Source organism: Oncorhynchus mykiss, chromosome 30 (genome assembly GCF_013265735.2).
Source record: "Oncorhynchus mykiss isolate Arlee chromosome 30, USDA_OmykA_1.1, whole genome shotgun sequence".
NCBI classification, from domain to species: domain Eukaryota; kingdom Metazoa; phylum Chordata; class Actinopteri; order Salmoniformes; family Salmonidae; genus Oncorhynchus; species Oncorhynchus mykiss.
This window is the reverse complement of record NC_050570.1, coordinates 23,490,143-23,502,214: the sequence shown is the minus strand read 5'-3', so window position 1 is coordinate 23,502,214 and position 12,072 is coordinate 23,490,143. Positions and strand designations below refer to the sequence as shown.

Here is a 12,072-nt window from a genome sequence, read left to right as displayed (position 1 = left end):
GAAGACCCACTCCATATTAAATAGTCTGCCTCCTCAAGCAAGGGCTTGTTACTGAGTTAATTGCATCCTCTTTGCTCATTTTCTGCTCCGGATCGGGTAGCTATGTGTGGAATGTGTATTGATAAAAGCAGGATTGATTGGCGATATCCCTCAGATGGTGAAATCTGCTGTTTGTGATGGAATAGATTTGTGTGAGCTACACTTGTGTAAAAGGCTCTGATGAACATCAGACTTATGGTTAGCTGACATTCTAGACCACTTGGCTGGAAAGTCACAGCAAGTGTGTGTTCTCTCATTGCCACTCATAGCTCTTTGTTGTAGTGTGTGCGGGTGACCTCCCTATAAGAATGTGTGTGATTGATGGTGGAGCTGTTGAAGTCATCAGTAGCCGCCTGGCTGTGTTGGGAGATGAGTGTTCTACTGAAGGGCTGGCATGCAGGCTGATGGATGAGGGGGATATCTGTCAGTATGCTGGACTGGGTTGCGTAGAAGAACTGTGTGTTTTATGAGGCTGGTGTGTGTGTGTCGGTAAGCTGGGCTAGGTATGCGGGTGATGTGGGTTTTACTCTTGCAGGGTGGTGTTCTGGATGCAGGGTGGTGTTCATGGGTCATGACACCAAATCCACATTTTACAGTGACTGATTAGTTACACAGTAGTAACAACATGCAAATTATATCACAGTTGCACGTACACTACCATACACTTAGGCCACTCGCACACATCAGGGTCTCTCTCTCTCTCTCTCCTACCCCCTCCCTCCCTCCCCCTGGCTGGTAGTCAACTGTGGTTAACCAGGCTGTGGGGATGACAGAGTAGCCTGTGACCTTCCCAGCATGCCATGCGGCGGGTCATTTATCAGGGCACCATTAATCGCGTGCGTGCTGTCAGGCGGCCGGCCGCCATGAGGCTAAACCCTTGCCGGCCAGCCCAGCCTGACTGATGAGCTCCGCCATTGATTAGTTGCCTTGGGAGACGGATGGTGCCCACGTGGCAGGGACACTCGGGGTCAGCGTGGCGATCACCAGAGGAGTGGGAGGGGCCAGCCCCCCACTTATGAATAAACATGATTCTCATGAGCATGTAAATGAATGTGCCCTCACATGTAACCTTATTCTGTTCAACCGGAATGAGCTGTTTATAAATCAACTTGTGATTGAGGCATCAGGAACAAAGGGAGAGAGGGCTCTACAGTGCTCTGTTTAACACTGTTGCTATTTTAGGCTCCATTTTGAGGTTCTGACACCCTCTGTTAGGATCTGCGTATCCTCTAATTCTTTGCGGATACGTAGATCCTAACAGAGGGTACCTCTTATTCAGATCCTGCCGAACACTAAGCAGAACCACTGCTGCACTGTATCCTAATCATTTCTCAATTCCCCTCCAGTTAGGTAGCTCTTAGCCCCGCTAACCGCTGTTAACGAATACTGTAACGCTATCCTCTACAACTTGGTGGTGAGGGGCCCTGCCAGCCTGTCCTGTCCTCCGCTGGGGCTGGGACTGGGTTGCTCTCTGTCAGACAATGTCCCACTAAATGCAATTAATCAGGAGCCCTGGGTAAGAGAGGGAAGGCGTAAAGTTCTAAATGAGATATAGCCCCTTCCCCTCTGTCCCTGTGCGCCCCCCACCCCAACAGCCCTGCCTGGCGTGGCCCTAATGCCAGGAGGTGATTAAGGGGGGGAATAATTAGAGCTAGTGTGGCGTACCGTGCTGCTTCCCCAGGGATGACTCACCAGGGATGAGTAGGAGGGAATGTTATGTTTATCCCACCCACCCTGTCATAGCGTGCGTGGTGTGTGTGTGTGTGGGGGGGGGGGGGGGGGTACTATTTCCAGTGGTGTTAACCTCATCCACACTTATAGAATATAGTGGGATGTGTATTCATATCAAGATTTGTTAATGACAGAGAAATACATTTTAATTTCACTATGATTATGAATTAATCTCATTCTATTCCAATCTAGATTTGTATGAGTTGTGTATGGTGGTGTTGTTATTGGTGTTGATTGTTTTTGCTGAGATGGAGAATTCCCAGATGAACAGATGTCTCTTCTCATCTGATGCCAGACAGTTCCTTCACTTCCATGCACTGGTACATTGACTGATGCTTCCTCTCTTCCTATCCCCTCACAGGGAAGAAGACAAGAACATCTTTGACTACTGCAGAGAGAACAACATAGAACACATTACCACAGCTATCAGTTCCAAGGAAGTGGATGTCAACGCAAAAGATGAGGAGGTAAGTGGCATCCTATCTTCAAAGAGCCCTCTTGTTAAACAATACATGTTATTAATTCCAACGGTAAAACCAGCTCATTTGCAATATGGTACAATATTCCCCCGTAACTCCATTGTGTTTGGCCTCAAATTGACTATTAGTCCATGGGAACTCTTCACTCTAATATATCTCCGATCTAAGGGAGAAGCTTAAGGCGTTAAGATCATTAGATGTTTTTCACTTTGACCTCAAATCTATTCATCTGCTTTATTTGTTTAACACAGAGGGCAAATGGCTTAGTCCCTCTCATCACAGCAATTCTTCAAATAAGGATCCAGTTGGTGTATGAGTAGCCAGGTGGAGGTCTGTGTGTGGTCACTCCAGCGTTGTTGACCAGTGGACTGCAGGTCTCCGGTCTGACCAGCAGAGGGCAGTAGTGAAGTTCCATCCACAGCCCCTGATGTGGTCCATCCATAGACTTAGATAAATGTTGTCTGTGAGTGCACGGGCAGCGCCATTGAGGCCATCTCCATTTTGAAGTAGTACATTTTCTTCTACTACTTCTATGAGTTGGTTAACAAACTGAAAGGGTGCACACTGCCACCTGGAGTGTGTTGTTTGAACAGGTATAAAGTCAAGGTTGGCGATTGACTGTCACCTGCGGTTATGGAATGTTTCCTCTCCTCTCAATGAATTGGCTGATCTCTCCTGATGACCCAGATGGAATCATGTGATCCTTCCTTCACCCATAGGAAGTCCCACCCAGTTGACTACTTCAAAATAGCTGCCCATGCTAAAACTAGCTTATTGGCACTAGAGTCCTCTATCCATCTCTATGGGTCCATCTCAGATAGGCCACCAGCTGAGAGAGATAGGAAGGGAATGTCTCTGGTATCCATTCATGGAGAGACAGACAGCCGTGTCTGATTTAAATAGATGAACATATCCCACCATATTCTCTCTTTGCAGATGTTTTTGGAGGATTTGGTGAGTGTGGATGAGTGAAATGGAGGTATAGCTCACTTACATCAGCTGATGTACGAAGGGTTATATAAATACATTTGATTTGTCAGTTTGAAAGGGTAAACTACATTCTGGAGTCAGCAGTAACAGCCACTGACTGACTGTTCTTTGAAGTATAGATTCATATTTAGCTATTTAAATCATTCAGGTTTTGATCTACCAAGGAGCCTGTGTTCGCTACTTGCAGTGGTGACTATCCCACTAATTGGAATGTGCCTACAATTGAATGTCCCGCTAGTAATCTAGAGACTGTATAAATTACTCTTGTTTCCACTGATAACCAAAGCCCTCAGTATTAGTGACTCAGACTGTTCTTCAGCAGAATGTTCTGTTTGATGTTTTCACCAGTTGGGGATATTGGCACTTTAATTCAGGGTGATATGAGCTGGGTGGTGGCCTCTGACCCCTGGGGTGGCTGGTTCCTTGACTCCCCTTCAGAGGCCAAAGGCATTAGCTGTAATGTACAGTGCAGGCGTGGGGCGAATGGGGAAATAATCCTAATGATGGGGGAGAATAGATCAGGGTGTCCAGCCGCCCGCCTCAGTCTTTATGACTCACTGAGGCTGCCTCATTACTGCTGGGGAGACGGAGGCCTGGGGGCCACACTGCAGGTATACATCATCCACACACACCAACCATGAGCATGGGATCAATCACACATGCTGTGAGTCATGGCCCATGCAGAAGCTTGACAAACGTTGTTTTATGGGTGTGTATGTGTGTGTTCATTTCACACACACAGGAACCGACTGGTGTTTTACAGTACTCTGGCTGCTTCCCACTATTCTTAGTCAGTTGGGAGGTCTGTTTGGAGAGGGCTGTTATACTGCACTCAGACACTATACCCTATCTCTTTTACACTACCCAGAGCTGAAGACAGGGCACTGATTCTAGACAATACTGTGACTAATATACTGGAGAGTATGAATACAGTCTAGTCAGAGTTCACCAATTGAATCCCCCTCAGCCCTCATGAAGTTGTCTCCTTCACTCTCTGAATAATCATGAGATTTTGTGTATTTGCCTATTCCTGCTGTGCAGTTGTATAGTGTACGAGCGTCTGCCCCAGTAGACGCTCTATGGGTGAAGTGTTCACACAGGTCCCCACATGCCACTGAGAGACCACACAACCACCACTAACCACCATGTACCCCAACAATGGAGGGAGGGATTTCATGTTGTAATACCACCCAAGGAACTCCTCTTTTCTCTCTCTCTCTCTATCCCTTTCTGGAACAAAGTCCCACCCCATTCAATTAGAGCCAATTGAGCTGACAGGTCCCCTCCCACTGAGACTGAGGAGCAGGCAGCGGCTGAGGAGAGCGCCCTTTCAGCCCCTTTCAGACGCGTCTGTTGTGTGTTACCGTGGGTGCGAGTCAAAGAGCCTGTCATTGGCTAATCCCCCACAACACTCTGACAGGGAGGTAGCTTAACCTTCTATGACAGAAAGTGCCGCCAGCGCTGCTTCCTGATGGATGATTTCCAGTGGCGTTTCCTTCTTTTGTTGTTCTCTCAGACAAACGAGAGGGCTACTGTGAAGTTATGTTCCTCCTTACGACGAATGGTTATTTCAAAGTATTATCTTTCCTCGTGAAAATGTTGTTTTTTATCCAACCAGACATCCCAATGGTGTATTTATGAGTGCACTGTCTTAGTCTGAGAAGACCAATTCAGTAGAGAGGTTATAGTGAACTTCACTAGTTCACAAAACATAGTTCTCTTGAGAGTATATACAGAACGTTCCAGAGTGGAATTCACGTATTAGAAGAAAAGGGCAGAGACGACGTAGTGATGGAAATGTGACAAACGATCAAAGGGCCACATCAAAACCCGAGAGAAAGTACAGCAGTATTCAGGCTGCGGCCTCTCTCATAAATATCTATTTTAACACGCAGCCGTGGTGATCAATAGAATTTGAGCAATAGAATAGGACTTAGGGAGTTTGCTTGATCTAATTGGCCAACTTGAAAAATGTGGCGGTTGTATCAGAATGAGGTGATTGGAGCTAAGGAGAGGAGGGGGGGGGGGGACAGGGTGTGATGACTGATCAAAGGGGTGCTCTCGTTTTGTCCGCAGCATCCCATCTATCAATTCTTAAGGACTATGCCGGCCCTCTGAAATTTGTCCCTGAGCTCCTGGATGAGCCCTGACCCAACCCTTTACACACATACACACCCCTCCTGTTGGCAAGGAGACGGGGCAAAGCTCATCCTGTCACCACCTCGTTATATAGTTGGGATCTGAAGGCTCTTGAGTTATAAATTGTACTGCATAATTAATTGTTTCTGAAGGGGAGAAGTCTATTGGGAAGTTAACTTGTGCATAACAGAAGAGAATAGATGGTTCTATTAGAGGTGAAGAGAGGTTGGGGCCTCCATCCATGTTACTGAACGCTCCAGCAGGTCCCCTCACTGCATTTGCATATGTGTGTGGTCAGCCGCACACACACTGTCACTATCCATAACAGCTGTAGTCCACTCACTAGACTAGGCAACCTTACTAAGTACCTACCGGTAGCGCCAGATTTTTGTTTACCTCGTGGGAAAAAGTATTGTTGATCACGAGATCTGATTTACAATAGATAGTGTTTCGGTGTGTAAACAAGTACTGACATTTACTTTGAGAATTTTACCTAAAAAAAAGATTCCCATATTTGATTCAGTATCTTGACTCCAACTCATTAGCTGCTACTGTAGTGATGGGAAACAATACCTGTTGTACCTTGAAGTTCCTGATCATGTATGGTAGATGGTAGAATCTGTTTATGCAGGAGTAATGAGGCACACCTTTTATGTGTTTCAGGGCAGGAATTTGCTCCACTGGGCCTGTGACAGAGGACACAAATACCTGGTGTCTGTGTTACTGCAGAACAGCGCTGATATCAACAGCCAGGTGAGTCTCTCTCTCTCTCGCACACACACGCACACACACACACCAGGGCTTGACATTCACTTTTTTAGCCACAGTCCAAGTAGGACAGTTTTTCTATGTATATATTTTATTTGTACTTTTCCAAAAGTTCAAGTCACCCCCTCCCCCCATTTTTTTTAACTTCATTATATGATGCAAGGAACCACTTTACAAAATAAAATGCATTACCATCTTCTTTACCATAGAGAATCAGACAAAAATGTAGGCAACATTCTGCCCATTGGCTTCTTTGCATATTCAAGCCTGTCCTGGAGGATGGTTGGCCACCCTTGGTAGCCTATAAAATATTGCAACATTACAATTACAACCAAATAATTGCACGTGTGTTTTATATGACAGATTAAAATATCTGTTAGAGGGGAGATGCATCAACCGGCATGAGTTAATCATGACTAGGATTGTGCCTTTGGCTGTTGGTTTGAAAGTAAAGTAAAGTTGATTTGAAAAAATGCTAGTTTCAATAGCATTAGGTGTTTTTATAAAATAATTCCCTCAACATTTCTGAAGTCGGATTTTGGCAAGGCTACTTTGAAGCAAGGTAAGACATAAAACGTCCAGGTTTTAAACCATTAGGTTTGTGGTTAAGTCGTTTCAAAATGCTGACCGCCTCCACTCAGATTCAAGGTGGGTGATATGCAAGGCACTGTCCTTCACTCTCCGATGTTGTGACCGTTTGTTCTGAACGTGCCTCGAGTGTGTTGACAGAATCAAGCCTTTAGACGTTAATGATCCTTCATTATATTTGTCAAATGACTTTTAGCCTATATTTATGTAACTAATTAAAAGTCTCCAAGTTTGGCTACTTTTTCTGGCACCTCCCTCATGTCAGCATCAGTTTGGACATGAGGCTGTAGCCAATTTGCATATCACCTTCACTTTGACATGTAGGCTTTTTTATTGATTTAAACAAAAAATAGATTTGAATATTATTCCAATGTTGGTCTCTGATCAAATTCTGATCAGAGTATTTGTATGATATTGTGAATTATTATTTTTTTATTTCATCTTGTCCGTTCAGACAACTTAAATCTATATTCTTCTTGTCCTACTATTTTTTTAATACTTGTCCCGGAGAAGAGGACACGCGTTAATGTTGAGCCCTGCACACACACCAAAAAAACTGGGGTTAGGGGTCAAGTGGCACTCGACGCAGATGTCACAGGGACAGATATTTTAGGGGATTTAAAGATTTCTGTGAGATTCACAATTGTGTTAAAAGGCGCATGACACAGAATTCTCTGTCACTCACTAGCCTTCAACAGCCAAGCACACATCCTAAACACACCTACAGGCTACATCACTAACACACCACATAGCCAATCCTCTGTATCCGTGGAGGCTCAGTACCTGTGGCTGATGAGAGTAGGCTATAGGCCCAGTGACACACTTCCTATCCCTCGATCCCTCTGAGCAGGTCTACTTTAATTCGTTTTGTGATATCGACAAATCCCATTGGGTTTATCCAACACAGTAAGCAGGTATACTTTGCTTAGTGACCTGGCTGCGGAGAAAAACCCTGAACACCATTCCGGTTTAGAGGCAGGCAGGGAGCTTTGGCTTTGTCTTAAGCTGGCTGAGTGATGCATCGGGAAATGAATGCTGTTGTGCATACAGTTGTGGAGCCAGGGGCTTTACCACCCCACAGTAAAACAAATCAATTGGGAGTAATCAGGTAAATTGTTTGCATTATACAACCCATATAATCAGAACACTTGCAAATGACTTTCTTTTTGTGGCCCTGAACCTTTTTGGTGTGGATGAAAAACCAGAGCGCCTGCTTATAATCATCATCTTGGTCTGCCTAGCGGTGACTACGGTTATGGTTTAACAAGAAACAATGACTACTTATTTGGAGGCATGTTAAATTCTGCATTGTAATTACAGAGAAGTGAAGCCTCTCTCTAAAGCCCCCATGTACTGTATTTAGCCTACATTTATGAACCGTAGCAGTAGTTACAGTAACAGCAAAAAATACAATTGTAATAAGTGGTTGAAGGTGGTCAAATCTAATCCCTGTACATCTCTGGCATCTCAGATTAATTTCAGATACTTGCTCCAGGAGAGTGTGTACAATATAGCTATGCACATGCATGTACTATTTCTGCGTGTAGGTACCAGTAACTGCAGTTGAATGGCAGACAGTTCTCGTTAAGGCCTAGTGTGAGAGGTCACTAGGCAGTCCCTCGAGTCATCGGAAACCCCTACGGCCCATCTCCTTCTCTGCCTATGTTTTGCGGTACCCAGTCAGCTGCCTGAGGGAGGGCATGGGTGTCCGAAAGGAAATACGGCTAGCTAAATCATGCAACAGTAAACCCCACAGAACTGGGAATTGATAGAGATGTGAAGCCTGCTACTTCTCATTAGATTCTATTAGTTTGCTGTTTTCAGTCACTTTCTGGCCATGCTGAACTAGACTAAATGCCTTAGATGCTATGCTTTTAAACCTTTTATACTCAGGGGAATTGGCCTACTGTACAAGGATAGAGTTCAATTGAAATGTTTTTTTACAGATAAAATAGGAAAAGCATATGCATAACAATGGTAACAATTGAAAGGGAACGGTTTTAACAGTATTGGAAAATGGGCAGTAGGTAGCCTAGCGGTTAGAGCATTGGGCCAGTAACTGAAATATGCCCATGAACAAGCTTAACCCTAATTGCTCCTGTAAAGCCTTGTTCACACTGCAGGTTTTAATGCTCAGTTTTGTTTTCTAATACTGACTGTCCAAACAGCAAGTTACAAGTGACCAAATTGGATTGGTGTGTTCAGACAGCAGTCATTTGCTGACATGGCTACGCTAGTTGTCATAGTAAGGATGGGTGTTCGCACAGTGGTGTAGGCTGATTGGTGGTGCTCGTGCTTCCTATCACTCAGAAGTTATGTAGCAAGCTGAGGTGACAACAATACCTGCCATGGATATTTCCCAGTTGCCTTGAATGTTCAAAATCATAGTGTAAGAACACTTTTAACACCTCAAGGATAAGATGACGCAACTTTCAAAATAAGTCATTTTTTGGGCTAGCCACAGCAGTCAACTACCTCGGTAATTTGTTTGTAAACTATTAACAAGATAGTTAGCTACCACATGTTATTGTCAAACTGTCAACAGAGTATCTATCAAATCAAAGTTTATTTGTCACGTGCGCCGAATACAAGCAGGTGTAGACCTTACAGTGAAATGCTTACTTACAGGCTCTAACCAACAGTGCAAAAAAGGTGTTAGGTGAACAATGGGTAAGTAAAGAAATAAAACAACAGTGAGAAATAACAGTAGCGAGGCTACATACAGACACCGGTTAGTCAGGTTGATTGAGGTAGTATGTGCATGTTGATATGGTTAAAGTGACTAAGCAACAAGATATGCCCAATTAACAGTCCAAAAACCACTTGAGGGCAAATCAATCAGATTTGACTGTTAAGACAAGTTGCATGGCCAGGAATTAGATTTGTATCTGATTTCAAACCACCTACGAAGGTGGCTTGGAATGTGTGGAATTTGTCTGTTCATACTATAGGAAAAAGAACAGATTCAAATCGGATGTGCCAAAAATTGGATTTGAGTCATTTCAAACTGCCAAAGTGAACATGGCTTAAGTCGCTCTGATGAAGACTGTTGGCTGAATGTCTAAAATGTCTATGCAAAATTATTAGACCAAAGGTGAGGACACAACAGTTCACCTGACAATACTGGATACAACATCTGAAAATACTCTGAATACATTCAGTAACATGATAACAATATTCCTGGATAATGTATTGTAGGTGCAACATAAAATCCCCCCAAAAAGTGGAACACAACCCTGTATCCCCGCCTTCACACAATTACTGTTGTTCATTACGCAATCGAAAAACAGTCCATTATAAATCACATTCGGGTCAGGTGGGAATCATTTGGAAGCTTGTTCTATTGCCAACATGACTTGCTAGGTTATAAAATACGATATTACAGTGTTAAGCTTTCAAAATGCAATTTAGGTAAACCGGATCAGGGGTTGTAACCAAAATAATTTCCCAATCGTTTCGTTTTTTTTGTTTCGTTCCACTGTTCCGACCAGCAAAATACATTTCTGAACCAGTTCGAACCCCCAAAAATTACCGGTTGATATTGTTCCTTTTTTTTTACCTGTAAAATCAACTTTTTTTTTTTTTTACCTTTAGCTCATTTGAATGACTTTATCAGTCAGTATGGCTAGGGCAGGCAAGCTAGTTGTTTACATGCGTGATGGACAGATAAGTGTAGCCCATGGTGCAAGATGCAACTGAAATTGTGTCGGTGGGGAGAGAGGCTTGAAGCATGGGCATCATGTTATGACATGCATGATTCTATGGAGGAACTTTGAATGTCCTTTGAGCTAGCTAGCTAACACGTTTGAGCTAGCTAACAAGCTTGTGTGTGCACAGAGGCACCACAATTAAAAACACGTCTTTGTACTTAATGAATCCAACATGAAACGTGATAACTAGGCCTATAGTATCCTTAACTAGCATTGAAAAAAGTTAATCGAAAATATCTCTCCCAATCAAGTATCCTAGGGGGGCGGTGGAGGTAGCCTGCACAGGCAAAGATTTTCAGCTTGCAGGCAGACACTGGAAAAAGTTGCTGAGTGACAGAGGGCTTGGTATAGGCGCTATGTTGCGTTTTGTTGTTGGACTAGAAATAAATGCCTGTAATGTAAAATATCTATAACCATGCTTTTAAAACAATGGTTATGTTCTGGAACAGTATAGATCACTTTTGTTTCCGTTCTCTGAAGAAGAAAAATTTCACGTTTTTTGGTTCTGTTCCCTGAACCGATTCCAACCCCTGAAATAGATTTGTTGGTTTTTGGTGCACATTGAAAGGAGTCATAGGTGCATTCAGGTGTTCTGCTGCACTGCACTTTCTCTACAGTAGACAAACAAGCTCATTCTGTTCAGAATAACCCAAGGTATGATGCCATGTCATCTTGTAACTGTACATCAAACATAGTGATCATAAACGTTGACACTGTATATGACATGAGTTTAATGATTATGGAAATGTAAAGTGCACATTTGGACTTTTGTGTTTGGCTTGCTTGTATGACATCAACAAGGTTTTTTATTATAATCCTCAACGTCTCATCCTTCAAAATACATAAAGTCCTCTTAGTTTACAGCATTTCCCTCACTTACATAGACAACAAAAAACGGATTGTCACTCAGGCAACTTCCTGTCGCGTGCGGTGCTGGAGTTCAGAACGGCTGGTAGTCAAAACCAATGCAGCACTGTGAAGCTCAGAGCCTGAGGCCTAACGGCATATATAGCATGTTACTGTACAGCCACTGCATTCCCATTAAGGGGTTTATCAGTGCCCAAATCTGCCATTTTCATACAGTTTACGAGATGAGTGGAAAGGGCTACAAAATGGAAATTGTAAATGGTCACATGAATGTGTGAACTCTCCATTTTACCTCACAGTTCTTTTGTCTGTGTTGAGGAGGGGTTTTGGGTTTGTTGTGTATTTGATGTCCCGGTAATCTGCCGTGACCTCTGCCAACTGCCGGTAAATAAAGATAAAAATGATTTATATTTAATTTGTTGATGGAAAAAAATAGATATATTATTTGCTCAGTGAAAATTGTTGGAAATTAATCAACTGATTGTTTCAGTGGATGTCCGAACCTGGTAACCTGCATTATGGGCTGTTTGATTCTAATCCAGGATCAGAATGGACTACAATAGGTAGCTCTGGCCATGAATACCCAGATCAACGATATGCCACCTGTCATCTGCAGAATGGCATGCCAGACACTGGCCCATAACCACCATTTCACTGCTTCTCTACTGCTCTTTATCAAATTAACCCCAGAAACTGGGTCGGATGGCAAAACTGGAGCTTTGTGTGAAGTAGGTCCATGTTTGTAGTCAGAAGCGTCACTC

General features: G+C 43.4%; 1 protein-coding gene across 1 annotated transcript in view; it reads left to right on the top strand.

Moving 5' to 3' along the window:
- Window positions 1–12,072, top strand: part of LOC110521577 (acyl-CoA-binding domain-containing protein 6) — a 33,142-nt gene that overhangs the window by 6,519 nt on the left and 14,551 nt on the right. The window contains exons 5-6 of the mRNA XM_021599216.2: window positions 2,132–2,237; window positions 6,042–6,131. Of these exons, the coding sequence (XP_021454891.1) occupies window positions 2,132–2,237; window positions 6,042–6,131 (196 nt within the window). The remainder of the gene's footprint in view (window positions 1–2,131; window positions 2,238–6,041; window positions 6,132–12,072) is intronic.